The 25,126-nt window shown below is 34.7% G+C and overlaps 1 protein-coding gene across 3 annotated transcripts in view; it reads left to right on the forward strand.

The window, feature by feature from the left end:
- Positions 1-3,056: 3,056 nt before the first annotated feature.
- Mdm1 (Mdm1 nuclear protein) overlaps positions 3,057-25,126 on the forward strand; it is a 29,962-nt gene continuing 7,892 nt past the window's right edge. The window contains exons 1-11 of one of the 3 annotated variants that reach the window (XM_048805404.1): positions 3,057-3,419; positions 4,481-4,615; positions 6,756-6,923; positions 8,275-8,378; positions 8,457-8,556; positions 13,870-13,899; positions 14,223-14,398; positions 15,393-15,698; positions 16,548-16,657; positions 16,749-16,858; positions 24,781-25,033. In XM_048805404.1, the coding sequence (XP_048661361.1) occupies positions 3,204-3,419; positions 4,481-4,615; positions 6,756-6,923; positions 8,275-8,378; positions 8,457-8,556; positions 13,870-13,899; positions 14,223-14,398; positions 15,393-15,698; positions 16,548-16,657; positions 16,749-16,858; positions 24,781-25,033 (1,708 nt within the window). In that variant the 5' untranslated portion in view covers positions 3,057-3,203. Of the gene's footprint in view, positions 3,420-4,480; positions 4,616-6,755; positions 6,924-8,274; positions 8,379-8,456; positions 8,557-13,869; positions 13,900-14,222; positions 14,399-15,392; positions 15,699-16,547; positions 16,658-16,748; positions 16,859-24,780; positions 25,034-25,126 lie in introns of those variants that run through there. The other 2 variants (XM_048805409.1, XM_048805414.1) reach the window with 2 other exon arrangements.

Here is a 25,126-nt window from a genome sequence, read left to right on the forward strand (position 1 = left end):
AAATAGTAGGAATGTGAGATAGATAACATGGGAGACAGGTGGATTGGAAGGAAAACATTTTAGATTTGATAGTTGGGGAAGACTTTTCTAAGGAGGTGACATTTGAACTGGGAAAACTGAGAGGGGATTAGCCTGGGGAAGAACACTCCCAAAATCTTGAGGAATGGAAGTGTAGATTAAGTGGCTTGCCTCAGGTTCACAGTAAATGGCAGAGCCATGATTTGGAATCAGGTCTGTTTTGTTTAGAGCCCATGAACTCAGAAGGTCACATTCTTATTACACACACTGCCTCCCCATATCCTAGGGAATTCTGAGTCCTGACCAATTTTCCCAGGCATGATAGAAAAGAGACAGACTGACTTTACTGTATCTCCCTGTTTAATTTCTCCCTCACTAGAGTGTAATATCTCTGAGAGCAGGGCTCTGTCTTCTTGTTTCTTCTCAATACCTAACTCAGGGCCTTGGAATACTCGACTACTTATTAAAACTGATTTTTGAATGAATGAATAAACTTAAATTTAAATCTGCATTTTGCCAAGTGAGATTTAACCCACAGCATAGGATTGTTGTAAGGTATTAAATGAGATGTTGCTTATTAGGGCATGTGTATATGCACAGATCAGTGCTTGGTACCTCATGGATGACTTGTGAGAACGACTGATGTGCGGTATCTAAGTTCCTTAAATGTTAGATTTTAAAACAGGAAAAGGAAAGACCTATGAGCAGAGTAAAAAGGTTGGGAAGTTATTGAAAATGGGGAGTGTTTCCAGGATTAGGTTTGGGGAACAAAGGAAGAGTGGCTACAGTGTGTGGCTATTTTAGGATTCCTTCTGAAGTATCAGGATGCTTATCCCAACATGACTTCAGAGACTTGGGTGTCCCTTGCTTCCCTGGGAGGGTGTTGGGAATACCCTTCTGCTCATAATCTTCTCTTTCCAAGTGACCAGAAATTCCACATTTTCAAGGTGCCATTATATTAAGAATGCAAAATAAATCTTAAAGTGTAGATATCCTGCCGAAGGCCCAGAGGGATATGAAAAGAGCGTTAACAATTTTTAGCCAGATAGTTGCTCCCATAATATTTTAACTTAGATCAACTACATTTTAAGGGACAGTGATAAAAGGAGACCCTGGGAACAAAGCCACTTTTGAACAATGTATGTTTAAAAGGAAGGAATGGTCTGGGGGGGGGGGAATGTCAATGGAAATTTTAAGTAAGGGCAAAGGGTGAAGCCAGAGCTCAGAAATGGAGGTGGGAGGTTAGCAGGGAACAGTGGTAGTTTTGCATAGGACTGAATGTACATTCTTTTAACATTCTGTGTTTATTACCCTGGGATTTGCTGGCTCTGGGAGACAAGGGTCAGTCTACTTGAGAATCTTCCCTTTACATTTGGTGCACCTACCCAAATCCTGACTTTGTATTAAAACAGAAGTCTAAGGCAGTGTTCTTCAAATTTTTTTGCTTTCATACTTCCTAAAAGAATTTAGAAAATCTTGCTATCCACTCTCATACATTTTTAAATTGATATTCATTTATTTTTATTTATGTTTTTTATAAATAGTTTATAGGAGAGTACTTTCTGGCATATTGGATATTGAATAGATGCTTTACGTATATTTTGTTAAAACATGGGGCTGCCAACTTAGCTCATTCAATTTATGGAAAATATTCCTTATGTAATTGACAAAGTCATTTCTCACTGGCAAACTGACCAGCCAAACTAGGTATTTCCTGTGAGAAAAAAAAAAATTAACTATCTTTTGGTTCAAAGTTAATGAACCAAAAGTTAATTTCACATGACATCCTTCTCATGTGTCTGAATTTTAATTCTAAGATAGGTGGATGGAAAAGATGTGAAAGTGTATTTAATAAGATGCCATTCCTTTGTTATTTCAAGTCTGCCTGTGCTTTTCCTGTTATCTATTCTCCCCTGGGAATTATGCTTTCTTGATTGTCCCCTTGTCTCCCCACCCTTGAGATTTTGTTATACCGGGGGGGTGATGCATCATAGTAAGTTTCAGTGGGTTGTGAGGCATGTCTGTCTTTTGTAAAGTAGGAATAGGGTGATTATCAAAGGGGCAGTGGGAATGGAACTGCAGGTGGCAGATGCAGCTCTTGGCATAGATCAGTGTAAAGCAAGAGCACATATGGATTGGATGAGGATCTGGAAGGTGTTCATTTCTGTTTATTCCCCTGGGAAGTCTTAACCTTATCCATTTGGAGGCCATTGGTCTAGAGAAGCCGGTAAGGACAGGAACTCTGGGTTGACAGCTAACACATTTGTGATAGTGGTGATGGAGCTCTTGGTTTTATCTTGTCACCAATTCTCTGTCTGCCTTCCTTTTTCTTCCATTTCTGATCTTCACCCTCTTCCCCTCTCTGCAGCAGTCTTCTTTCTCTTTAAAGAATGACTCCAAACTAGGCCAGTGTCTCAGTGCTGTCATTTACAGAGCTTCTTTTACCTCAGTAGATGGTGAAGTTTCTGGACATTTGCTTGCCAGACAGAAGTATAGAGAAGTCATATCTTAACTCTCGTTGAAAGGATTCATTATTTCTGCTGCTCAGGAAATCAAGGCAAAAGTAGAACCACGATCCAGCATAATGACATTCCATCCCTTCTCATTTGGGTCTGCTCTGCATAAGAGAAGCTTTGTGCAGAGTTCCAAATTTTGACCGACCAGGGCCCATTGTCCTATTAAGTAGAACAGGAAAGTAATTAGAGACGGAGGCAACATGTCCTCGCTGGCTTGCCAATCTGTTCACCTTTCGATTCTAGTGACTTGTGTAAAGATAACCTGAGCATTGTGACCCCAATTTTTAATTTTTGGTTATGGTTAAGCTTTTAATACTTTGATAAAGCAAAATCAAATATTTTATGTTGAAAAATATACTTAGCTTTATATCCTGATTCTGAAGGAAATTGTGTGTATATGTATATATATCTCTAACTGAATTTTAAATTCCATTTCTTCTTTCATAGGTATTATTAAGAGTTTTCTTTGTAACTTTGTGGTTTGGTAGCTATTTTTGTATACTGTTTTTTGTAGGGATCACCAAAGAGCCAAGTTTTATTTCCAAAAGAAGAGTCCCTTACCATGACACACAGGTTTCAAAATCTCTGGAGTGGAATGGAGCTATCTCAAAGAATGATGTGATTGTATCACCAGAACCTAAAGTCCCAGAAATACCAAAATCACAAGAGATGAAACAAAACAATGTAAACCAAGAAAAAGTTCTCTCACTAGAGGGCTCCAGGGTTCCCAAGAGAACCAGATCTCATTCTGCAGACTCCAGATCTGAAGGAGCTTCATGTGCTGTGGAAAAGAACGAGGATGTAATAGCAAACCAAGTACCGGTTAATGAAAATGTGGAACTGGAACATTCTACCAAGCTTCTTTCCGAAAATGTAGATGATGGGGTAGGCATATTCATTGTGCTTTTTTTTCAGAAGACTAGAATTCTTTATTGGTTTTAACATCACTTTATTAATATTACATTTTGTGTTTAAAAATTTTCCCTTGTTTTTTGTCTGTGGTATAGTTGATAAAGAGGCTGTTGACTTCAGTTAGTATGAATGGTTCTATTCTTCATACTTGATATTTTGAATTGGTTTTACTAGGATAGGCCTTCATTGGGTGAACAGCCTGCCTCTGGATTTTAGTCATCAAAATTGGCACCTGAGTCCTAAGGGAGAGATCAAGTTGAGACAGAAAGGGGAGTAGGCCATTACTTCTGGCAGAGGTACTGAGCTGACTTCTACCCATCCCCATTTCAGTTTCTTATTGTATACCAGCAAGAAAACAAACAGAATCTCAGTTGACCAAATGCAAAAGGAAGGAGAGTTCTGGCTGGCTGTTAAAGATCTTGCAGTTCTGTTCTCTTTTGTCACAGCTGGCCTGCCACTGTTCCCTGTGAGCACATAAGCAGAAGCTCAGGGGCTCCTTTGTGGGATCTCATTGCCTTCAATCCATGGCTCCTTCCTTGTTTCATGTCCACCACTGACTGGAACTCTGCAGAGGCACTTCAGAGTGCCGGAGAAGAATCCATGGCTTGTTGAGAAAACTAGGGGTGCAGGGGAATCAAGGAAGGTGATGTGTGAGTCTGGTGGGCAGGGGAAGTGGGTGTCCATATAAATAATGTGTGGATTAGAAAAGGTACTTTTTTTTTTTGTAATAGATTTAATTATGAGTGATTGGTAGGAAGGGACTGAGAGATGCTGCCTTTTTCTGGGGTGCATAATAGTCCATTGACAGTATTAAGAGTGGAATTTGAAATAGTTTAACAGTTTAAAGATCATTTAAAAGTTTTAAAGTTTGCTGCACAATAATGTGCATATAGTTAGTAATGCTGTGATGTAGCCCTAAAAACTTGTTAAAGAGGATAGATTTCTTTTTTGTGTTTCTAAGCACAATTGAAAAGAAAGTTTGAGTACAAATTTTTAATGGCTTTGAGTGATTTTTTTTTTTCCTCTTCTAACAGGTGGATAGACTTCTACGTAAGAAAGCTGGATTGACAGTTGTTCCTTCACATAATGCCTTGAGAAATTCTGAATATCAAAGGCAGTTTGTTTGGAAGACCTCTAAAGAAACTGTTCCAGTGTTTGCAGCCAATGAGGTAGTTTAAAGGATATAATACATTTTTAAGTATCATCATCTGATGTAGTGATGTAAATTTACATAGAATTAAAAGCCAAAAGAAATTTGGTACTTATGTAGGCCCTGAGGTAGGTTCTAGAAAACAGAATGAGAGTTTTGCTAAAATCCTCTTACTACTTATGATTTATAGCAGTAATATTATACTGTCCTAGGCTACTGATGATCATTGTTGCCAGATCCATCACATACACTAATTATGAGACAGGGTAATGAAAACTTGGGGAACTGGAAAGTTTTTGCATGCCAAGAGATTTTTTTACTAAAAAATTTCATTACGTTGATTTTATTCTAAAATGCTATGCTTAGTTGACTAATATTTTTGCATTTTTCTGTCTTTTAAGAAAGACATAACTAGTTCGGATATATATTTTAATAAATATAAAATCACTAAAGTAACACAAGATATGTAATTTTGTTTTTGTATCAGGTGAATAATAATAATAATTGACAGTTTATAAAATTCAAAATGTGATATTAGATTTCATTATACTCTTGCACAATTTTAGATATTCTGCTGTTTTATTGCTATCATCTTCTAGATATTTCTTAGGATCTGAACCCTTGTTTATTTTCTTAACCATACTTCCAGGCCTAGGTAGGAAATAGCTCTACTTCCAGGACCTTGAGAACTTAGCCTTTTCTTTTTCCTGGTCTTTGTGTTTGTCTTGATTAAATACACACACTGTTTCACACCCCCTCACATTCATTTTTTTCCTGTACTGCAACATTCACTTGTATACTTTATATACCTCTAAAAATTAAGAGGAGAGAATAGTTGGATTCTGCAGGACAACAGTGTCATTCATCCTACACTAAAATAATAATACCAGTGACTGCATACATTGTGGCAGTTTTGGGCTTATTGAAACTTATAACATTTTAAGAACATATTAACCTAATAAATAGGTTTAGTACTTCTTCTGCTTGTTCACAGATATTCTTGGATTTTAAGTACCTAAGAAAACTACTTTATCATCTGAAAATTGTAATTTTTCAGTTTTCATGGAATATTTGAGGCATAAACTAAAGTTGATTCAAATCAGAACCGTATTGACAAGTTTTACATGTTAGCGAACGCATTGTGTAGAAATGTTATTTTTATAGTATCAAAAGTACAACATGAAATAAATCAATAGCAATATCTTCACTAGTAATCTTATTACTTTCGTTAGTGAGGGTTTTAAAGAATTCTTTTGGAAGCAAATGTTCTTTGTAAGTCAAAAGCATATCAGTTTCAGGGTCTGTGACTTGAAGAGCTCTATGATAAGCTTTCATTACTTGTTGATGGAACCTCTAATAGAGCTATTCAGTTCTATTTTATCAGACACCTGTCCTCTGAAAGGATGTCTTATATTAAATATGTAAAGGAGTCAGAACAGTTTTCGGCTGAAAAGTCCTTGAGGTTGTCTTGTATTAAAAAAGGCGTACTGCTTGGATTAGATCTGAATGAAGATGTGCTGTTCAGCATTTTAAAGTAACAGTACTGTAGAACTTACTTGAACTCCTACTTATTCCATTTGACTTCCTTGTAATCAGTGGTTATATACCATAAGATTGAAACCATATGATAAAACATTAAGGATAAAATGAAACATTTAATGTAATTTCCCGAATTTTTTTCTTGCTTAACGAAAAAGGTAAAAATAAGTAAGCAATGGAAAAACTCAATCAAACACATCTGGTATTCAAAATATTAAGAATTTTATATTGTTATAAGAAGAGAAAATTTATGTAAAGGAGGGACAAAACTTGTACAAAAACAATTACAATTTTATTTATATAATTCAAATATTTCTATTTTACTTACGGGAGGTTGGAGGTAGGTAAATGGGAAGAAAAGATAAAACACAAGTGTGGTTTATTACTTATTTTGTCTTAAGCATTATTTTGATTACAGTTACTATTATTTAAAATGTAATTAAGAATATGGAAATTTGACCTTTGGATTAGACATATGAAGTGAAATGACAGTCATATATAATTTTGCTTTTTTTAATCCTATAATTCAACTTTATATATGATTTTTTTTTAAAAAGCAAAGACCTAAGTTCTGTATTAACTGACAAAAAAATCTAAACTAAACTAATTTTTGTTTTAAGGTTTTCCACAATAAAGCCCAATTTGTTCCACAATTCAAAGGTAATTCAATTGTCCATGAAACTGAATACAAAAGAAATTTCAAAGGTTTATCTCCAGTGAAAGAACCAAAATTAAGAAACGATTTGAAAGAAAACGAAAATCTTGAAACAGTATCTCCTGAAAAGAAGGTATTCATTGATTCTTAACCTTCAAACAAACAAATCCCCATGATTAGATCCCTTCTTTCTTTTCTTTGCAAGTGTATTTATTTATTTGTTCATCATATGTCAGATGCTCATCATATGTCAGATGCTCATCAAGTACTTACTTGGAGCCAGGCACTGGGTCAGTGCAGAGACTACAGGGATGACAAACACACCAAGTCCCAAGCAGCTCCTAGGCTAGTGGGACACATATATATATAAGTAACTAAAAATAATATGGCTGGGTTCGGTGGTGCACACTGGTAATCCCAGGGACTAGGGAGACTGAGGCAGGAGTATCTCAAGTTCAAAGCCAGCCTCAGCAAAAGCAAGGCACTAAGTAATTCAGTGAGACCCTGTCTCTAAATAAAATACAAAATCGGGGTGGGGATGTGGCTCAGTGGACGAGTGTCCCAGAGTTCAGTTGCTAGCACCCCCTACCCCAAAAAATAATGTAGTGTGACAAACTCTTAGCAATACAGCAGGTAAGTATACTATCTGATATCAAATGATTGACCTTACAGTAATGTAAGCTGTAAGTATAACAGGAAAAATAAACACATATTGTAAATTAAGTAATAGAAATTAAACAGAAACACATACACATGTGTTTTAAACCAAAACCTTAGCATGCTAAGTTATAACTAGTATAATTCACATCACTTATACACAATATAACAGTTATACACAGTATAACATTTGCTTCAGTATGTGAAATTATACCCATTTTAAGTAACAGCATCAGACTAAAATCATAAATGACAGGAAAATGAAATATAAATGTTATTTTTGAGTCTCCTGTAATGTTGATAACCTGATACTTTATGGTTTCTATAATAAGTGTGTGACTAAAAGTAAAATTGTATGTGTGTATGTATTTAGATTTTTTTTTTTTTTTAACTGTGACATTCTTTGGGAAAAATGTTAAGTTACTCAGTAAAGCATTGTGGTAACTTATTCATCAGAATTTACATTTAATTACTGTAACAATTAAATGTGAATCTAGAACGTCAAAGAAATCTGCAATCACTCTTCAATATGTAGTAACATTAAGTTCGATTATTTAGATGTGTATTTGTTAATCTTCCCTAGCAAAGGGTCTAAATTGTTTCTCGTTAGAAAATGAAACCATATCCTGTGTTATATTCCCTGAAACTAACTAGATGTATTGGTTTCAAAACTTGTTGATTTGTTATGACTTCTGTTATCTTTAGTGTTTAAAGCCTGCTTCTAAAAACAGAAATGGAATATAATATCCATGCTTAACTTTATAACATCTGTGTTTTTACTTTATAATATATTTGAAGCATAAAATCTTAAATTATTTCCATTTTAGTGTAATAAAACAGATGATCTTTTAAAATTAGAAGCAGAGATGGCATCGAAGGACTCAAACCAGCCTAAAAAGAAGCTTGCTCCTTGGAGACATCAGAGGCTTGGGTATGTATTTTAGAAAAATATCATGGTATTTAGATGGTGAATGTAGTGGAATATTTACCTTCATTTCCTCTCTGTTAGGAAGGTGAATTCTGAGTATAAAGCAAAATTTCTGAGCCCAGCTCAGTATTTATATAAAGGTGGAGCTTGGACATGTGCGAAGGAAAATGTGCCAGATCAGGTGAGTATGTAATTTCTCCTTTGCTTTCTGTCTGTGTACCAATTTAATTTCATAATGAGTTTTAATAACAGAGACTTAAAGATGCACTATAGCATACTTTTAGAGTATAGCACTAAAAATATCAGGAACTTCAAACTGTATGCATTAGAATATAATTTATCAATGTGTTTACTATTTTTATAACAAAAGTCTTGCTAGAGATTAATATTTATTATTAACCTGTTTAAAGTTAAAATTTTTTTTGCAATAAAACATTTGATTATTTTAATAAATTCAATTTACAGAATTGTAGCACCAGAGATTTGATTCTTTTATGACATTCAAACCTCCAGTCAGTGTGTATGTACCATTACTGTCTCTAGGCAAAAGGAAGGTGAAGCCTGAGTTCTTAGAAGTTTGAGTTTTAGTGTTGGGGTACCCTGATATAAGGGAGAAAGAAACTTTGGGGATCTAAAGATAGGTCTGAGGAAAGGGTAATTATTCCTTAAAACTGAGAATTGTTGCTTGTCTGGCGTTTCTAATAGGCAAAGGATAAGCAAAGGCGCACTTCTAGTTATCATTTAATTAGTATCTGTGAAACTATATCTTGAAAGTTTTTTTTTCCTTCCTTTTCTGTGTGCATAAACTAAATTAAAACATTTTTTGTTAGATATTGGTGAACATTCTTCTTCCCCCAACATTCTAAAGAGAGAGCTTCACTCCTAGTGAAGGTGCTGGCACTTTGAGCTTCTGGTTCTTTAAACTGGCAGCTCCCAGACTCATTTCTTGGCCTCTTCTGGGCTTTGATTAGTTCTAGGAGTTACTTGATTAATCTTCTACCATAGTTGCTCTTGGTGCTTTTCTACCTGATCATGGCTCAGTGGTAGTATAGGCAGAGTAAGACACAAAGCTCCAGCTGTCCCAGATTTTATCTGGGGCAGCATTCATCTGTTCACCCTAGTGAAATCAAATTAAAAAGTTGAGCATCAAAAGCAGCCCTGATGGAAGAAGAATCAAGGCAACTAAATTATTTTTTATTGTTGTATTTTTTATTATCTTCTTTTGTTGGTGCATTCTAATTGTACAGAATAGTGGGATTTGTTTTTACATATTTGTATGTGTATACAATATAACAATGCAATTTGGTCAGTTTTGTTTCCCAATTCCTCCCTCTCTCTCCTTTCCTCACTCTTACTGGTTCCCTTCCTCTATTCTACTGGTCTCCTTTCCATTTTCATGAGATCCCCCTCTCCTGCCCCACCTACCACTCGCTGCTTTTATTTTTTTGCTCTAACTTCCACATGAGATAAAACACATAAAATTATTTTATAAAGTACTTATTGACCTTTGACTTTCAGAGTTTAGCTTATTTCACTTATCATAATACTTCCTTCAGCTAAACTCTTGAGCTGTTTATGAGTGTCCCAGATCTTGGCAAGGAATTCTGTGCTCTGTGATGGGGCCAGGGGAAAAGTCAAGGACACAGGCAGAACACATATGGTCACTGAGGTGGCCACTACAATAGGGTTGGCTGCTGACCTGTCATGCTTGGGCACTTTACTAGAGGGAGATGGTGAGAAGCTCTTGTTTTGGAAAGATTATCTCCTAGTCTCTGAGACATCTTTACACTAAGATGAATTGGTATTTAGGCCTCATGTCTAAACATTTAATGGACTGAGAGGATTGTTATGTTGAAGTCTTGAAAAGATAAAATTCCTGATATTTCCATGATTGAAGGGAACTTTGTTGTAAATTTAATATGTTATTTTCAAGGTTTCCTGTTGTGATATCTTGTAATCAACTGTTTGATTTATTAATTGCTATTGCTATTTGTAAATATTTAAACTAGAAGCATAGTTTGTCTTAAGTTCTTTGAGAAAAATAATTTTTAAAAGTAAATTGGAATTTGAAAGGAATTAAAAATTTTCTCTAATAAGTTAGTGGTCAGTGATATTAGTAAGTTTTTGTTAACCAGATTATAGACATTTAATGTAGGCCATATTTTATTTAAAATCTTAGATCCCTCCCCACCACCCAAAGATATTTACTGTATGTGGCTGATAATGACGTGCCTAAATATAAGGTTCTCTGTCACTTCCCTTCCTAATATTTAATGCACCATTCATATTCTTTGAATGCACTTTGACATAAGTGACCTTTATCATGAAAATATTGTCACTTTTTGAGTCATGTTACAGTTTTCAAGTCCACATATCATCTTCATTTTCTTTTATATTGTGGAAATGTGGTATTTATCGTCAAGTCACTGGGTGTTTTGTCCTAAGTCCCAAGTACCTCTTCACTTAATACCTTAGTGGTAGGCTTTGTCAGGTGTTTTATGTTTGTCATCTCTGTAATATAATCACTTATACAGTTGTTTTATGAAGTACTTATTTAAAAGATTATTTTTAATAACAGCTAAGAGAAATAATAACAACCAAGAGTTGCAATTGTTAGATCCTTGCCCTCAGAAAAATTACTGAATTGTGTTAAATTTATTTTTTGCTCGATTGTTCGGTGATCTTTTGGTTAGCAAACATTGGTTGAGGTAATGTGAGGACACATTAGAATAGGACAAGAAGGACTTCGAAGATAAAGTCCCACATTCAAGAGTCATAATTTGACAGATGTAAGGACTAGATATAAAGTGACTCCTCTTTTTGGAGGCATGATTTATTTTTGTTTTTATTTTTTTATTTTGAGATAGGGTCTTGTTAAGTTGTTCAGGTCAGCTTTTTGAGCTGCTGGGATTACAGGTGTGCGCCACTGCACCCAACTGAGGCATGATTTTTGAGAAAAAAGATTTTTTCCCTCCAGTTTTCTGAATTTGATTTTTCTGAATATAAACTTCAAATGACTTAATTTAATGCTTAGTTTGGAAAAAGTAATTAAATAATGAAAACATCCTACTTATAGCATTTATATCATATAATCTGATGGCATTACTTAACCCAGAAAGATCTTTGTATATTGTTTTAGGTTGGGAATGGTTTATATCTTTTCTTTTTTTTTTTTTAATTTTTTAATACTTATTTATTAGTTTTCGGCAGACACAACATCTTTGTTTGTATGTGGTGCTGAGGATCGAACCCGGGCCGCATGCATGCCAGGCGAGCGCGATACGCGCTTGAACCACATCCCAGCCCCTATATCTTTTCTTTTTAGTGGTTCTGGTTGTGGTTGTAGGGGTCGTTCTTAATCTACATTATTGATTTTGTTTTCTCTTTCTAGTAGAACACTTTACTTTGGGAGATGTCAACCTCCTAACTTCTCAGTTTTAGAATTCTAGAAGTTTAAAGGATTGTATTTGTGAAAACAGCATCAGCACTGAGATTATTCATAAAGATTGCTAATAAAGAAAATTTAATGCATCAAATTTTAAATGTCAGTAAAAATGGGAAACTAAAACTTTACAGAATTTCTATAAACTATCTCCTCTCCTTCCTTTCTAAATATGATTGGTATCAAAACTGGATCACTGTGTACATAGAGGGGCTCTTCATCCATTATCTCATTGAACAAGCAATAAGCTGCTTCCACATGGAGAGAATGCAGCCTCCTCTACTGCTCCTTCCACTCTTTCACACGTGGTGGTACTGATTGGACCCCCTCTTGAACCTCTTCTTAAGTTTATAGCTCACTGGTTTATTATGACATAGACTTGCCAATATTAGAATATTTAGGTACAGGTTGGCCTCCTTTATTGGACTAGAAACCCATTGAGTACAAGGGAGTTTCTTGCTTATCTCTGACTGTTAGCTCTGCAGCTCAGGCCTACTTCTCATCCATACTCGAACAGGTTATGATGAAATCAGTGCTTAAATGCTACTTTCCCCCTCACTCAAGGAGTTCATAGGTTAATGGAAGAGGTCTTTGAGAACACTAGAGCAGGAAGTGATACTAAAGCATGCAGACTTTGTGTAGGTAATAGAGAGGGCATGAAGCATGTGGAATGTATTTCTTAGACATAACAATCAGGAGTATGTCAAGGCACTGTATAACACGGTTGCTGTGCATTCAGATACACTGGTTAGACATTCAACAGACAACCCATGTGTTTCAGTTCTGTCTATTAATTACAAACCCCCTACAAGATATTTTCTTTAAAGTGCAGGAGTTGAAAGAAATGAAAAATGAGCATACTTGGATTTTTGGGGGGAAGTGAAGAAAACAATTTTTAAAATTCTCCTTTAGGATTCTTTTTCAGGTTCAGCTCAGAGCATTAGGGCTTTGCAGGGATCATGTGGCTTCTTATGCCATAGGTGCTGTTTTTTGCTTTGTCTATTTCCTTAGAAATGTAACACTTTCAATCTCTTTGCTTTCAAAAGAGTGTCTTGTTAAGAAACTGAGGCTATGTTTCTTCAGTGCTTTTGCATTGCCAAGTTTCATTCTTATTTTTTTTTATGCCTCTAAGTGAAATGAAAACATTTCTATCACAATATCCTGACAGCCTTTTAATGCTAATGGTCTACTTTTATGATTAAAAAAATGTTGTAGTTTTTTCAAGAATAGATAAAGATTTTAAGTAAAATTTTGAGGGTAAAGCTTCTATGTATTTATTTTTTTACATTGTGCAATTGTATTTAGTGAAGCCAGCAGGTGGCAGTATAATGTATAAAATAAAAGGATTTCCAATGGGTATAAGGCTTCTTTTCATATGAAAATGTTATTTTGCATATTAGGGAATTCAAATTACATTAACATTCTTTTTATATCTTCTCATCTTGTTGAATATATTATAATTATTATTTTGTTGGAATTTCTTTTTTTAAAATTCTTTTTAGGTATATATGACAGTAGAGTATATTTTGACATATTATCCATACATGGAGTATAACTTATTCAAATTAATCCCATTCCCATTCTCATGGTGGTACATCATGTGGTGGAATTTCTTTTTAATTGTATACTTAGTACCTTTTTAAAAAAGTTGAGATTGCTGATTTTAAGGGAATTGAGGGATTTGGAGAGGGAAACTCACAACTCTCTCAGTGGGGTCTTCTATAGTAGTAGCATATAAAGATGTAAATAAAGCCAGGATGGGAATTTCTGGCATTTAAGTACTTTTCTAGAGGTGGGGAGATGGGAATAGGCATCAGATTACTTACCACCAATAGTATCCCAGCCATGCAAGAATGTGACTGGTTTTCAAGGTAATACTAAGTAACTGAATTAATTATTACTAAAAATATTAATAAACACTGTTTGAAAAGTTTGGTGTATATTTATAAGGAGGAATAATGAGTACAGTGTTTCATTATTATTCATTATTTCATTAATATTCAGTTATGGCACTAACCTATCATTAAGTATGTTTCTGTATTCCTCCCCTAGGGTTCTCTAAATGCCATGTGGTATGCAGAGGTTGGTTGCTTTTGAGTTTTTTAAAACTGTAATAATGCATCAAATCCTTGTCTAATTTGTTGGAATAAAAAGTAGTTGTCAATATTTTTCTTAGCTCCTAAAAATTTCTCCTTGCCTGCTGGTCTGAAATAAAATACCTGCATCATGCTTTAGCTTGATCATTTTAATTTTTGCTTAAGTGCAATAGTCTGATGACTGTATGTAGCTATTTTCACCTTCTTTTCTCCTTGGTCCCTGACTGTATTTGTACAGTGTTTTGCTACTTTGTGATATTTATAAAGCAGCATTTACTATAATGGATGTTGTCTGAATCTCCTGCATAGGTTAAAGAACTCCGAGAGAAGGCTGAGTTTTATAGGAAACGAATTCAGGGAACACATTTTTCTCGGGACCACCTGAATCAGATTCTGTCTGATAAAAACTGCTGTTGGGATGTCTCCTCAACCACAAGCTCGGAGGGAACCATTAGTAACAATATCAAAGCCTTAGATCTTGCAGGGTGAGATTTCTTTGTGGTTGTTGAAAAAGTATATTGTAGCTTATATGAATCATGGAGTGATATAGGAAGATGACATGCCTACTCAAAATTTATCTTTTGGTCAAATGAAAAAATGTCCCACTTATTTCATTATTTTAAACTTATTTTCTGTGTAAAAACAAAGATCTATACACATACATATCTATACACACACATACACACATATATACACATACATATATATATACACACACATACTTGATTTAAGTATTTGCATATAAATAATACATAATGTAATTCTGGAAGGCTGGATTATATAATATTCTTTGTCATAATTTATAGCAGAATTAGAATGATTATATGTCAGATGTAAAAGGACTTTAGAAATTATAAAAAAGAAAGAGGCAACAACAATAAAAACTCAAGACAATATAAATCTATTAGTACATGTTCATTATCATTCTTTAATGGATTTTGTGGCTACTATGGAGATTGGCCCCTGATATCATGGAAGAATTCTTTGTTTTAGGTTTTAAAATGAACATGATTTAATTGTTTGCCAGAGAAACTACATTTTGATTTATAGTAAATAAAATAATTTTTAGTTATTACAGTATATCAATATAATCATGTACACCAAATTAATCTATAATTTTGAATTGTACTATATTTGACTTAAAAATGTATCACAAAATCTAGTCTTTAATAATGTATTGAAAAGATAAATTTAAAATATAAAATTTGGATTGGTGTATTTGGTCCCAAGTATACTTGAATTTGTGTATAACATCAATTTATTAACTGAGCAAGTCAACTTGAGATATAGTAACTTTCATTTATATTCTATGAAATGAACTTTTAATTAGAAATTTTTGTTCAATACCTAGACAAGGCAATATTTGTGGAAAACATATAGCTGTAAACAGTGGAAGGAAATGATGAGCTCAATATAATTAGTATTAACTGGAAAGCTCAAGTTACTCGAATTTAAAACAAAGCTTATTTTGTTATACAGAGATCCTACAGGTCATAAGACTTTGCAGAAGTGTCCTGGTACAAAACCAGAAGAAAAAAGAGACATCTTGGAAGAACAGCCCCAGAAAAATACCATGGAGGAAATGGGCATGTCAGATGCTCCCACCATGCCTGTTAGAAGGCGGCTGGCTTGGGACGCAGGGAATACTGGTGAAGACATAGAGAAACAGCCCAGCGGGGAGAAAGAACAGGAAGAGGAAAGGGGAAGAGACAAACAGGTATATATGGGAGAGCCAGAGAAGATGGAAGTGCACGAGGCATCTAAGGCAGACAAGATAAAAGAAGGGTGAGAGTTTTAAATTTATCAATGTATAGAATATTATACATGACTAATATGTATTTGATTTGTTACTAAGTATAATAAATATAAAAATATACTTTATGTATACTATAAAATAAATATAAATATACTATAAAATATACTATAAATTTAAAATATATTTTAAATCTGTGACTAATAAAAAGCAGATTTTACTTTAATGTCACCAAGTATTCACTGCTATGTTGTTTATAATTTGATTCACTCAGATATTTTAGTCACCACTAATTGGTAATTGAACACTTAAAACTCTGGACTCCTTGTGGAAAAAGTAGGATTATTTTTATTTGTGTCCTGGAGTTATGATTTGTAATATTAGCAAATGTGCCTGGAAGAACGACTTTTTTGTTTTAGGTAAAAAGTGCATGTTAACTAATATCTGATGGTACTACCAAAAAAAAAAAAAAAGAAAGGATAATGTTTTATAGAATTTTTAAAAAAGTGATTTCTGAAATGTGCTAATTCCTGTTGTTTTACATGAAAATTGTTTAGGGGATTGGTTCTGCACCATTGGTAGTGGTGCTTTTTGTCTTTAGTCCAAAGCCCTTGTTCCTTTGTGGGTGTTGCAGCTAGTGTGGGGCCTGGAGGCTGATTTAATTGAAGAGTTCTCAGCTGTGTTGTTGCTGACTTGCAGTGATTCCCCCACCCTTTTCTAGTATTCAGTCCTTTTAACTGCATATGGACTTGTTATTTTTTCAGAAACAAAATGGCCTTCTCTTACGTTTTGTATTTTATTGTTGCACAATGCTGGTATAGTATTTTTAAAATCATATTTTCCAGAGAAAATGCTTCCTAATAGATTGTTCCAATTTGTAGGTCGGGTTCTTCTGTATGCTCAGGAAATGGAGGTAGGCTTCCTACTCCAAAGCTGAGAGAACTTGGTGGAATCCAACGGACTCATCATGATCTTACTACTCCAGCTGTTGGTAATAGGCAAACACTATGCAGTTCTCATTTCCCTACATTTTCTAAATGATAAGATAGTTTAGTTGAAACCTGTCTTCTGCATTTTTCCAGGTGGAGCTGTTTTAGTGTCCCCATCTAAAGTGAAGTCTCTAGTCCCAGAGCAGAGGAGAAAAATGTCCTCTCAGGATTGTTTAGAAACTTTGAAGAATGATTTTACTAAGGTAAATATTTATATTTAATTTATATTTAAGAACATCTCTTGTATCTTGTAGCAGATTATTTTTGTCACATATAATAAGTGAATATAGGCATTGAGTGTTTTTTTTTTTTTTTTGGTTGCTGCATTGTTGCTGATATGCTTTCAAATCTTAGTAGTGACTCAACAGGAAGAAAGATAAGAAAAACAAAACTATTTATTGAGCACCAACTGTGTGGCAGTTATATTCCCACTATGTTCTAGGCACTGTTTTAGTATTGGAGATATATCAGTGAAAAACAGCAAAAATCCTGCCCTCATTGAATTTATGTGCTAGTGGAAGAGAGAGACAATAAACAAGATAGCTAGGTAAAATACATAAGTAGTGATAAAGGCTAAGGAGAAAAATAAAGCAGGGGAAGTGAATGGGAAGTGGCCAGGGAGGTCTTCCCTGAGAAGGTAGCATTGGAGCAAAATGTGAAGAAGGTCAGGGGTTGACTTGTAAATATCTAGAGAGGAATTGTAGGCAATGAGAACAACAAGTGCAAAGTCTAGAGGTAAAAAGATGCCCGATTCCTAAGGCCAGCCAGGAGGTCATGTGACTGAACAGAGTAGTTCAGAGACACAATGGCATGCTAAAATGTGTAGGACCTTATAGCTCATAGGAAAGACCTTGAGTTTTATTCTCGTGAGATGAAAAACTATTGAAAGGTTTAAGAGTGATATGATTTACCTTAATTTTTCCAAAGTCACTCTAGCCACTGTGTGGAAAATAGATAGTAGGGGTGCAAGGGCAGATGTGTGAAACCTATTAGTACTTAATTACCATGTCCAGGCAAGAGGTGATGGTTGTTTGGATCACGGTGTAGCAATGAAGGTCATATGATGACGTTCAATTCTGGATATAGATTGAAGGTACAGCTGACAAGAATTGCTGACAGATCACATGTGCAGTGGGAGAAAGAGAAGAATCAAGGAAGAGCCAGGATTTCTGGTCTAGAAATAGGATGGAATTGCCAATTAATTGAGGTAGGGAAGACTATGAGGAAAAGATTTGTCAGGAAAGCGTAAGAGTTGGAACATGCTGCAACATGTGAAATTTGAGAGTTTATTAGTTACACAAGTAGGCATGTATCTGCAAGTTGGACTGCAGATACAGATTTGAGGCTCTTTATCATATAGGTGGTATAGGTATTTAAAATCCGAGACTGGAGATCATCAAGGGAGTGGTCATAGACAGAAAAAAGCAGGCGATATTGGGAGGTTAAGAAATAACCAGCAGAGGAACAGCCAGTGAGGTGATGAAAGAGAGGAGCCTGGTATCCTGAAGATATCAAGGAGGCAGTGTCAGTGCCACTGATAAGTCAATAAAGTGTAAAAATTGATTATTGGCTTTTGCAACTTGGAGGTCATTAATGACCTTGATAAAGGGCAGATTTGGGCAGAGGAGGGACAAAAACTTAAATGTAAATTGGTTGAAGAGAAAGATGAGGAGAGGGATTGGAGATAGCTATCACAGACAGTCCTTTCAAGAGGTTTTTTCCAAAAAGGAAGCAGGATAATAGAATGTAGATTTAAGAAGTGAGGTGGAGATTGGAAAGGTAGCAGCATGTTTGTATGTTGATGACTATAATTCTGAAGACAGAGAAGATTACCAAAGCAGGAGTATGGGGAAAATTGTTCAAAGATGCTGAGTAGGAGAAAAGGCTTGGGATCTGGTGGGGACTTTGAAGGGTTGGTCTTGGGCAGTCTGACATTCCTTCGTTGTTAGAAGAAGGGAAGCAGAATTCCTGTGCACTGCTAATGAACATAGGAAGATGTGAAGGAGCTTTTGGAGAGAGTCTTCTGATTGTTTCTTGATGATGTATAAAGGAATATCCTTGCTGCGAATGAGGCTGGGGAGGAAAATGTTGGAGATTTGAAAAGGAAGGAGTCATAAAATAGACTTATCAGAGAATAGGAAAGCAATGGGAAATGTGGAACATGGAAGGCAGTGGTAAAGTCTGTTGTAGATTAGTGGTCACAAATTTGATATAAAACAAATGGGATAGGTTGTGTGTTTTTCTCCAGGCATATTTTTGGTTGCAGAGATGAAGGATAGGTAGAGTTGGATTTAATTACTACTTGTAAACATGTTTTGTTAAGGGAAAAAAGTGAGAAACAGGCTAAGGGAATTATAGTGTGTGTAGGGAAGTGATTTATGATAATTGACTGTGGAAGTCATTAGGCAGGACAGCAGAAGGTAACGCGACAATGCAAACATTGCAGGATCAATGGGAGGAAGGTCTTCATAGCCTTAAACACTTGTTAGAATTGGGGTACTTGTGGAGATTAGTTTTAAAGTTAGGAGGTGTGTTGGTTAGGAGTTAAGATTATGAAGAGGTTGCAGTTACCAGTAATGACAAGGTTTCACATATATTCATGGGTTAAAGTAGAATAGAAAACATTCAGAGAAAGGATTGAAAATCTGTGTGTGATTTTGTTAATGGCTTTTCATGAGTTCCAGAGTACACAGTAGGACTTTTTAGGGGTTTCAGGGAGAGGTGGGGGAGTGTATCAGAGGTCCTCTTAACCCCACTGCTCAGAATAGAGGCCAGCTCATAGCCGCTACTTATTATATACATGGTGAATGAATATCATTTGGGTGATAGAATATCTGAAATATTTCTTGTTGCTTATGCATGTATTGGTTTCTTAAATGAAATGTGACAATAGGAGGATAGTCAGAGGATTGATCAGAATAAAATGCTGACGATCACTTGCCCCCATGGACTGTTCTGCCCCCTCCTCAGAAGTCCAGGCTGCCACCTGGAAGGTGTAAGCTTTAGGCAGCTGGGCACACAAGACTTAGCCACAGTGGGTGGACATAATTTGTTGTTTGCAGTGGATTTGTATGTATTATTTTTACTTATTGTGGAATTAAGTTTTTGAATAATATAAATAGACTAATAATGTCCTTTGACATTTTAATGCCAATCTCTACCTCAGAGGGTACACTATGCAATTATAACATTTGAATTCAAACTTTTCTGAAACAAGCATATTTTTTACTCATAACTTGATTAGAAATCTCTGCCACCAGAATTTTCTGTCACAAGTAGCATCAGGGCTGGACTAGGAACTAGATGTGGTTATTTCTTATTTTCTATCCCTTGGTTGCTGTTGGTAGAATTGTTAAACTTGAGTCATTAAACTTGATATGCCAAATCAGTTTTTTTCTTTATTTTCTTATAAAAACTATTGTTATGTATGAAATTAAACCCATAGTCTTTTAGTTTCTAATGAATTATTCCCATTACTTAATTACATTTGATTAATAGCACCTTATATCTCTTTTTGCTGTAGGAATTAGACTAAATCATAATATTCAGGAACTTTTTCACCATTAACTTTTAATCACATACCTTAAATTGTGTAGAAATTATATGGTAGCAACAATTAGGGTGACTTTCACCTTACATGTATAAACTTGGGGAGGTGAGTGTTTTAATGCTCAATTAGACAATAAAACTGAGGTCACATGGTTGTCATGTGGAGGAATAGAATTGGATTTTGGTTGGTCTATCCTCAGAGCTCGTGATTTTAATCCTTAAACATAACTGTCTCACAAAATTTTATAGAGTTCTCATGATATTGGTTTGGTCCTCAGGTAGCATTTTCAGATTTTATAAATGATATTAAAAACCCAGATGTGTGTTACTTTCTTTATTCAGCAGGAGTTGCTTCTCCATTTATACACATGCTAGATAGCATGGCTGTAACGCCAATAAGGACAGATATGATACAAGACCTTGTGGAACCTATGGTTTTGTGAGGAGACAAATAATCAGTCATACCCCCCAAAAAATTAGAAATTAAAACTAATTTGGGCTTCAAACTCTGAAATATATAGTGCTGTTCTGGAAAGAATTGACCTGATCATGGAAGTCAGGAAGCATCTTCAAAGTCAAGGATGCCTCTTAGAAGAAATCATAATTCACCTGAGATAAAGAGGCAGTGGAAGCCCTAACTGCATACAAAGGGTGGGGAGGAAGAGCATAGCATGTACCAAAATCTGTAGATAAAAAGAACATAGGGTTTTAAGAAATAAGGACCAGTGCATTGTGTGGTGGGGAGCATGGTAGATCATGAGGCTAGAAAAGATAGCAGCATTAAAAATTTCTCTTATTATCTCAAGAGCAATGGGAAGCCATCAAAATATTTTAAATAATGGAGTACTGTGATTGATTATATTTTGCAAGTTCTTGGTGGTTATCCTAGGAAGCAAGAGTAGACTGGAGTTCTTTTAAAGTCCATTGTGGTAGTCCAAGTAGGGGATGTTGTTGGGATGTCTTGGGCTAATGAGAACAGGCCTGGATAGAAGTGGATGAAACTGAAGAAGTGGAAGAAACTGTGTGAGGGGAACAGTGCCAAGCCTTGATGCTGGGTTAGGTGATGGGGAATGAAAGACCGTGGAGGACTTCTAAGTCTCTGGCTTTCTGACAGGATTGATGGGGGCTTTGCACTAAGAGAACTCTGGACAAGGACTCTATTTGGAGGGGAATATCAGGAGTTACATTTTTATTCACTCAATTCCATATTCATTGGCTCTAACTTAGGTGCTAGGCACTGTTCTGAGGGCTGGAGCTCCTTGATTATCAAGACAGAATCTCTGTCTTCATGCAGCTTCCATTTTCACTGGGAGAAACATATATAATTTCTTTAGGAAGATAAGTTTGCATAGTAGGAAGTGCTGTGAATTAAACAATAACTTCAGATGACCTCCAATGGATGGGTGAGGCCATCAGGATAGGCACGCCCAAGAGGTAACTAGCTAAGAAGGACTAATGAGGAAGGTTGTCCCTACAGGGATCTGAGGCAGAGATTGTTTTCCAAGTAGGAAGACTAGCAAGTGCAAGTGTCCTTACCTGGGGCTGAGTTTTTTTTTTCTTTTTTAAAGAAAAAAAATGATATTTTTAGTGTTTCTGTATGATTAAAAATGTAGGAGGCAAAATCCAAAACTTTTTACAATGAAAACAAAATCACTTGCTGTTGAAAAGCAATTTCATCCCATAAAGTTAATTGCATTCACAAAGTTGGAGGAGGGGGGTCAGAATGCATCATTAAATAAATGACACTACTTTAGCAGGTTCCAAACTCAAAAGATTTCTTAAACATTCTGAACAATCATAACATTAATTATATGATATGCTAGCAATATGAAAAATAACCTAAGTTGCCTTTGCCTTTTGTCTTAGTACCAAATTTTATTTGAGGAAAGAACGTTGAAAACTATAACTTTGACTGTGAGTTGAGGATAATTGATATTTATTACAATATTTTGAGATAAAGAGAATAGAATTGATTAGACCTTGTACATCTGTGTTACTTGTAGAAATTAAAAAGTTTACCACCTATAAAAATTTCAGTTTTGTCATATGCTCATTGGAAAGTAAGTATACATTTTAAGGTTATTTTAATTCCCAAGAGGTAAAATTCAGGCTGCTCATGTACTCTACAAGGCATGATTTTGTTTTCTTAAAGCAGTTGTACTTAGAAGTCATGTTAATTTTTTGTTCATTTATACAGAAAGGAAATGAAGCAAAGAGCAGTAAAATTATGACCTTGTTAATTTATAATATTGCTTACTTTTTAGCTAGAAGAGTGAGGCACACATTTTTAAACAGTGAAATGGCCCTGTGGCTGGAGCCCAAACAGGGAAGAGGAGAGGGTAGGAAATGAAGCTGGAAAGGGAAGTGGAGTAAGGAATTTGAATGTTTCTCTGATAACACTGGGGAGCCCTTGGAGATCTGTAGCAGCAAAGCAAATAGGACCTGATTTACAGGGTAAATCAACTCACCCTGGCTACTCACTGGAGAACTATTGTACACAGGGCAGAGTGGAAGCACTGAGACCAGTAAGGAACTGTAGACCCAAAAACAGATCATTTCATTACTCACATTTAACTCAAGAACCCTAAGCATTCAAATTATTTTCAGATTTTCTTTAATAATATAAAACTGATTTGATAAATAATCTAAACTTTGCTGATATGTAATAAATGAAAAAAAGAACAATTTCCCTTTAGAGTTATTTTTATTATGTTAAGTGATATAGTTAAAAAGATAAGCAAGTGGGAGATTGTGGTTTTATCCTAGGTCTTGATTTAAATATGTTTGTTGGTTGATACTTCGTACTATCTCCACTTTGAATCTCCAATTGCAGCATATGATACCTGAGGTTAAAAAGCAGTGTTTTGAATGTTGCATTTATAGATTCAAAGCTAGTAATGAAGGCAACATTTAAGGAATGATCAGGAAAGTTTGGAAAGTTTCTCTTAAAAAGTAAAATCATCAGGATTTTAGGATAATGATACATTGTAATTGTGGAACAGAAAATACTAGACCAAATCATAAAAGAAAATAAATAGTCTCACCCTTGTTCTCTGGGGATATTCACTATTAAATTTTTGAGGTATACAGCTGTATGTGTATATGTTAATCTAGTTTTTCTTACTTAGCCCTGTATTGTGAACATATTTTCATACCATTCAAAGTCACTAATATCTTATTTTTAATGGCAATATAGTATACAATATATAGTTTACTATAATTTTTAAACTAGGTTTTGTTGAAAATTAATTTTTATTTAGATTTCTATTTCTTAATTTTTCTATTTTGAAAAAATGCTATAAAGAAGCCCATCCTGGGCTGGGGTCCTAGCTAAGTGGAAGAGCGCTTGCCTGCCATGTGTGAGGTACTGGGTTTGATTCTCAGCATCGAATATAAATAAAGGTCCATTGACAACTAAAAAAAATTTATAAAAAAGAAAGAAATCCATCCTTTGGCTACCTTTTTGTTCATATTGTTCTCTTTGTTTTTGTAAATATTTACTCCCGAAGTATTACTGCACATGAAAGGACACAAGATTTTAAGGCTTTTGCTGTGTTTTACAAAAACATCCCAGAAAGATTATGCTCAGTCTGTCTATGGAAAATGCCAATTTTCCCATATCATTGCCTACTCTGGGTATTATTGCTTTTTTTTTTTTAATGAATTTTTACTGTTTGGTAAGCAAATAATTGGTATCTCACCAGAAAATTTATCTTATTTTATTTTTGCTGTGAATAGGTATTGGAAAAGATAGAAATTTTAAATAAAATACCAACTGAATCCAAGAACTTGTTAAAAACAATACAATATCTTTAAGTAGGTAGGGCTTATTCCATAAATGAAAAGATTTTTCAACATCAGAAAAATCTTTTGATTAAATTCATTATCTTAATAGACTAACTTTGAGGGAAGAAATTGATAAATTTCAAAACCTAATTTTATGTTTAAAACACTTATAAGGAAAATGGAAATAACAAGGTAAGTTACTTATAGCAACCATTACCTTTAAAACAAAAAGTTTAGATCATTCTCATTAAATTCAGCATATTGAGTAAACATTAGCATGGTATTTGAATTTTTCATATCTTGTTTTATACAAGAAAATGCCAGGTTTATGGGTTTTGAGGGAGAAATAAAAAAATTAGTATCTCAATGCATTCATTTTATAATGTTTTGAACATTAACAAAGTAGAATATGTTTGCTATATTTTTTGTATATGAATTGCTTATTCATGTTCTTTTTGTACTTTTTATTTAGGCTTATCTTTTTCGTAGTACTTTACATATTATATAGCAGTAATAACTCATTGTCAATCATACAAGTTATATATTTTCCTCAAGTTTGACATTTTTTCTTTTGATTTTTAATGTATATATTTTTTTGTTTTTATACAACCAAATCGTTGATTGATATTGGATGTTATACTTATAGAATTTTCTTTCCATGGAGATGACATAGAATGTCCCCTGTTTTCTACTGTTAGTTTTATGGTCATTCAGTTTAACTTTGAGTTCCTGGTTTCTTTAGCTGTATATGAATATATGTGTATGTATCTTTTCTTTTTTTGGTGTTTAGAAAGGAAGTCGTGCTCTATCCCTACTGACTTCTCCTGCTGCTGGTATAAAAACAATTGATCCTCTGCCTTTGCGGGAAGATTCTGAAACTAATCTCCCTAAATTTGCTGAGACAGCACTTCCGGTTTCAAAAACTCCAGAATATCCCACAAACACTCCTAGACAGTTGCCTTCTCCAATGGGTGTTCCCTCCTACTGGCATCCTGCTCGTCGAATTCAGGGCTCCCTGAGAGATCCAGAATTTCAGCATAATGGTAATTATTTTGGTTTAATTTTTTGCCTTTTAAAATGAAAGTGGCACAGAGAGATAAAATGCTATAAGTGTGTACTATATATATATATATATA

This window comes from Marmota marmota, unplaced genomic scaffold (genome assembly GCF_001458135.2).
Source record: "Marmota marmota marmota unplaced genomic scaffold, marMar, whole genome shotgun sequence".
Lineage (NCBI taxonomy): Eukaryota > Metazoa > Chordata > Mammalia > Rodentia > Sciuridae > Marmota > Marmota marmota.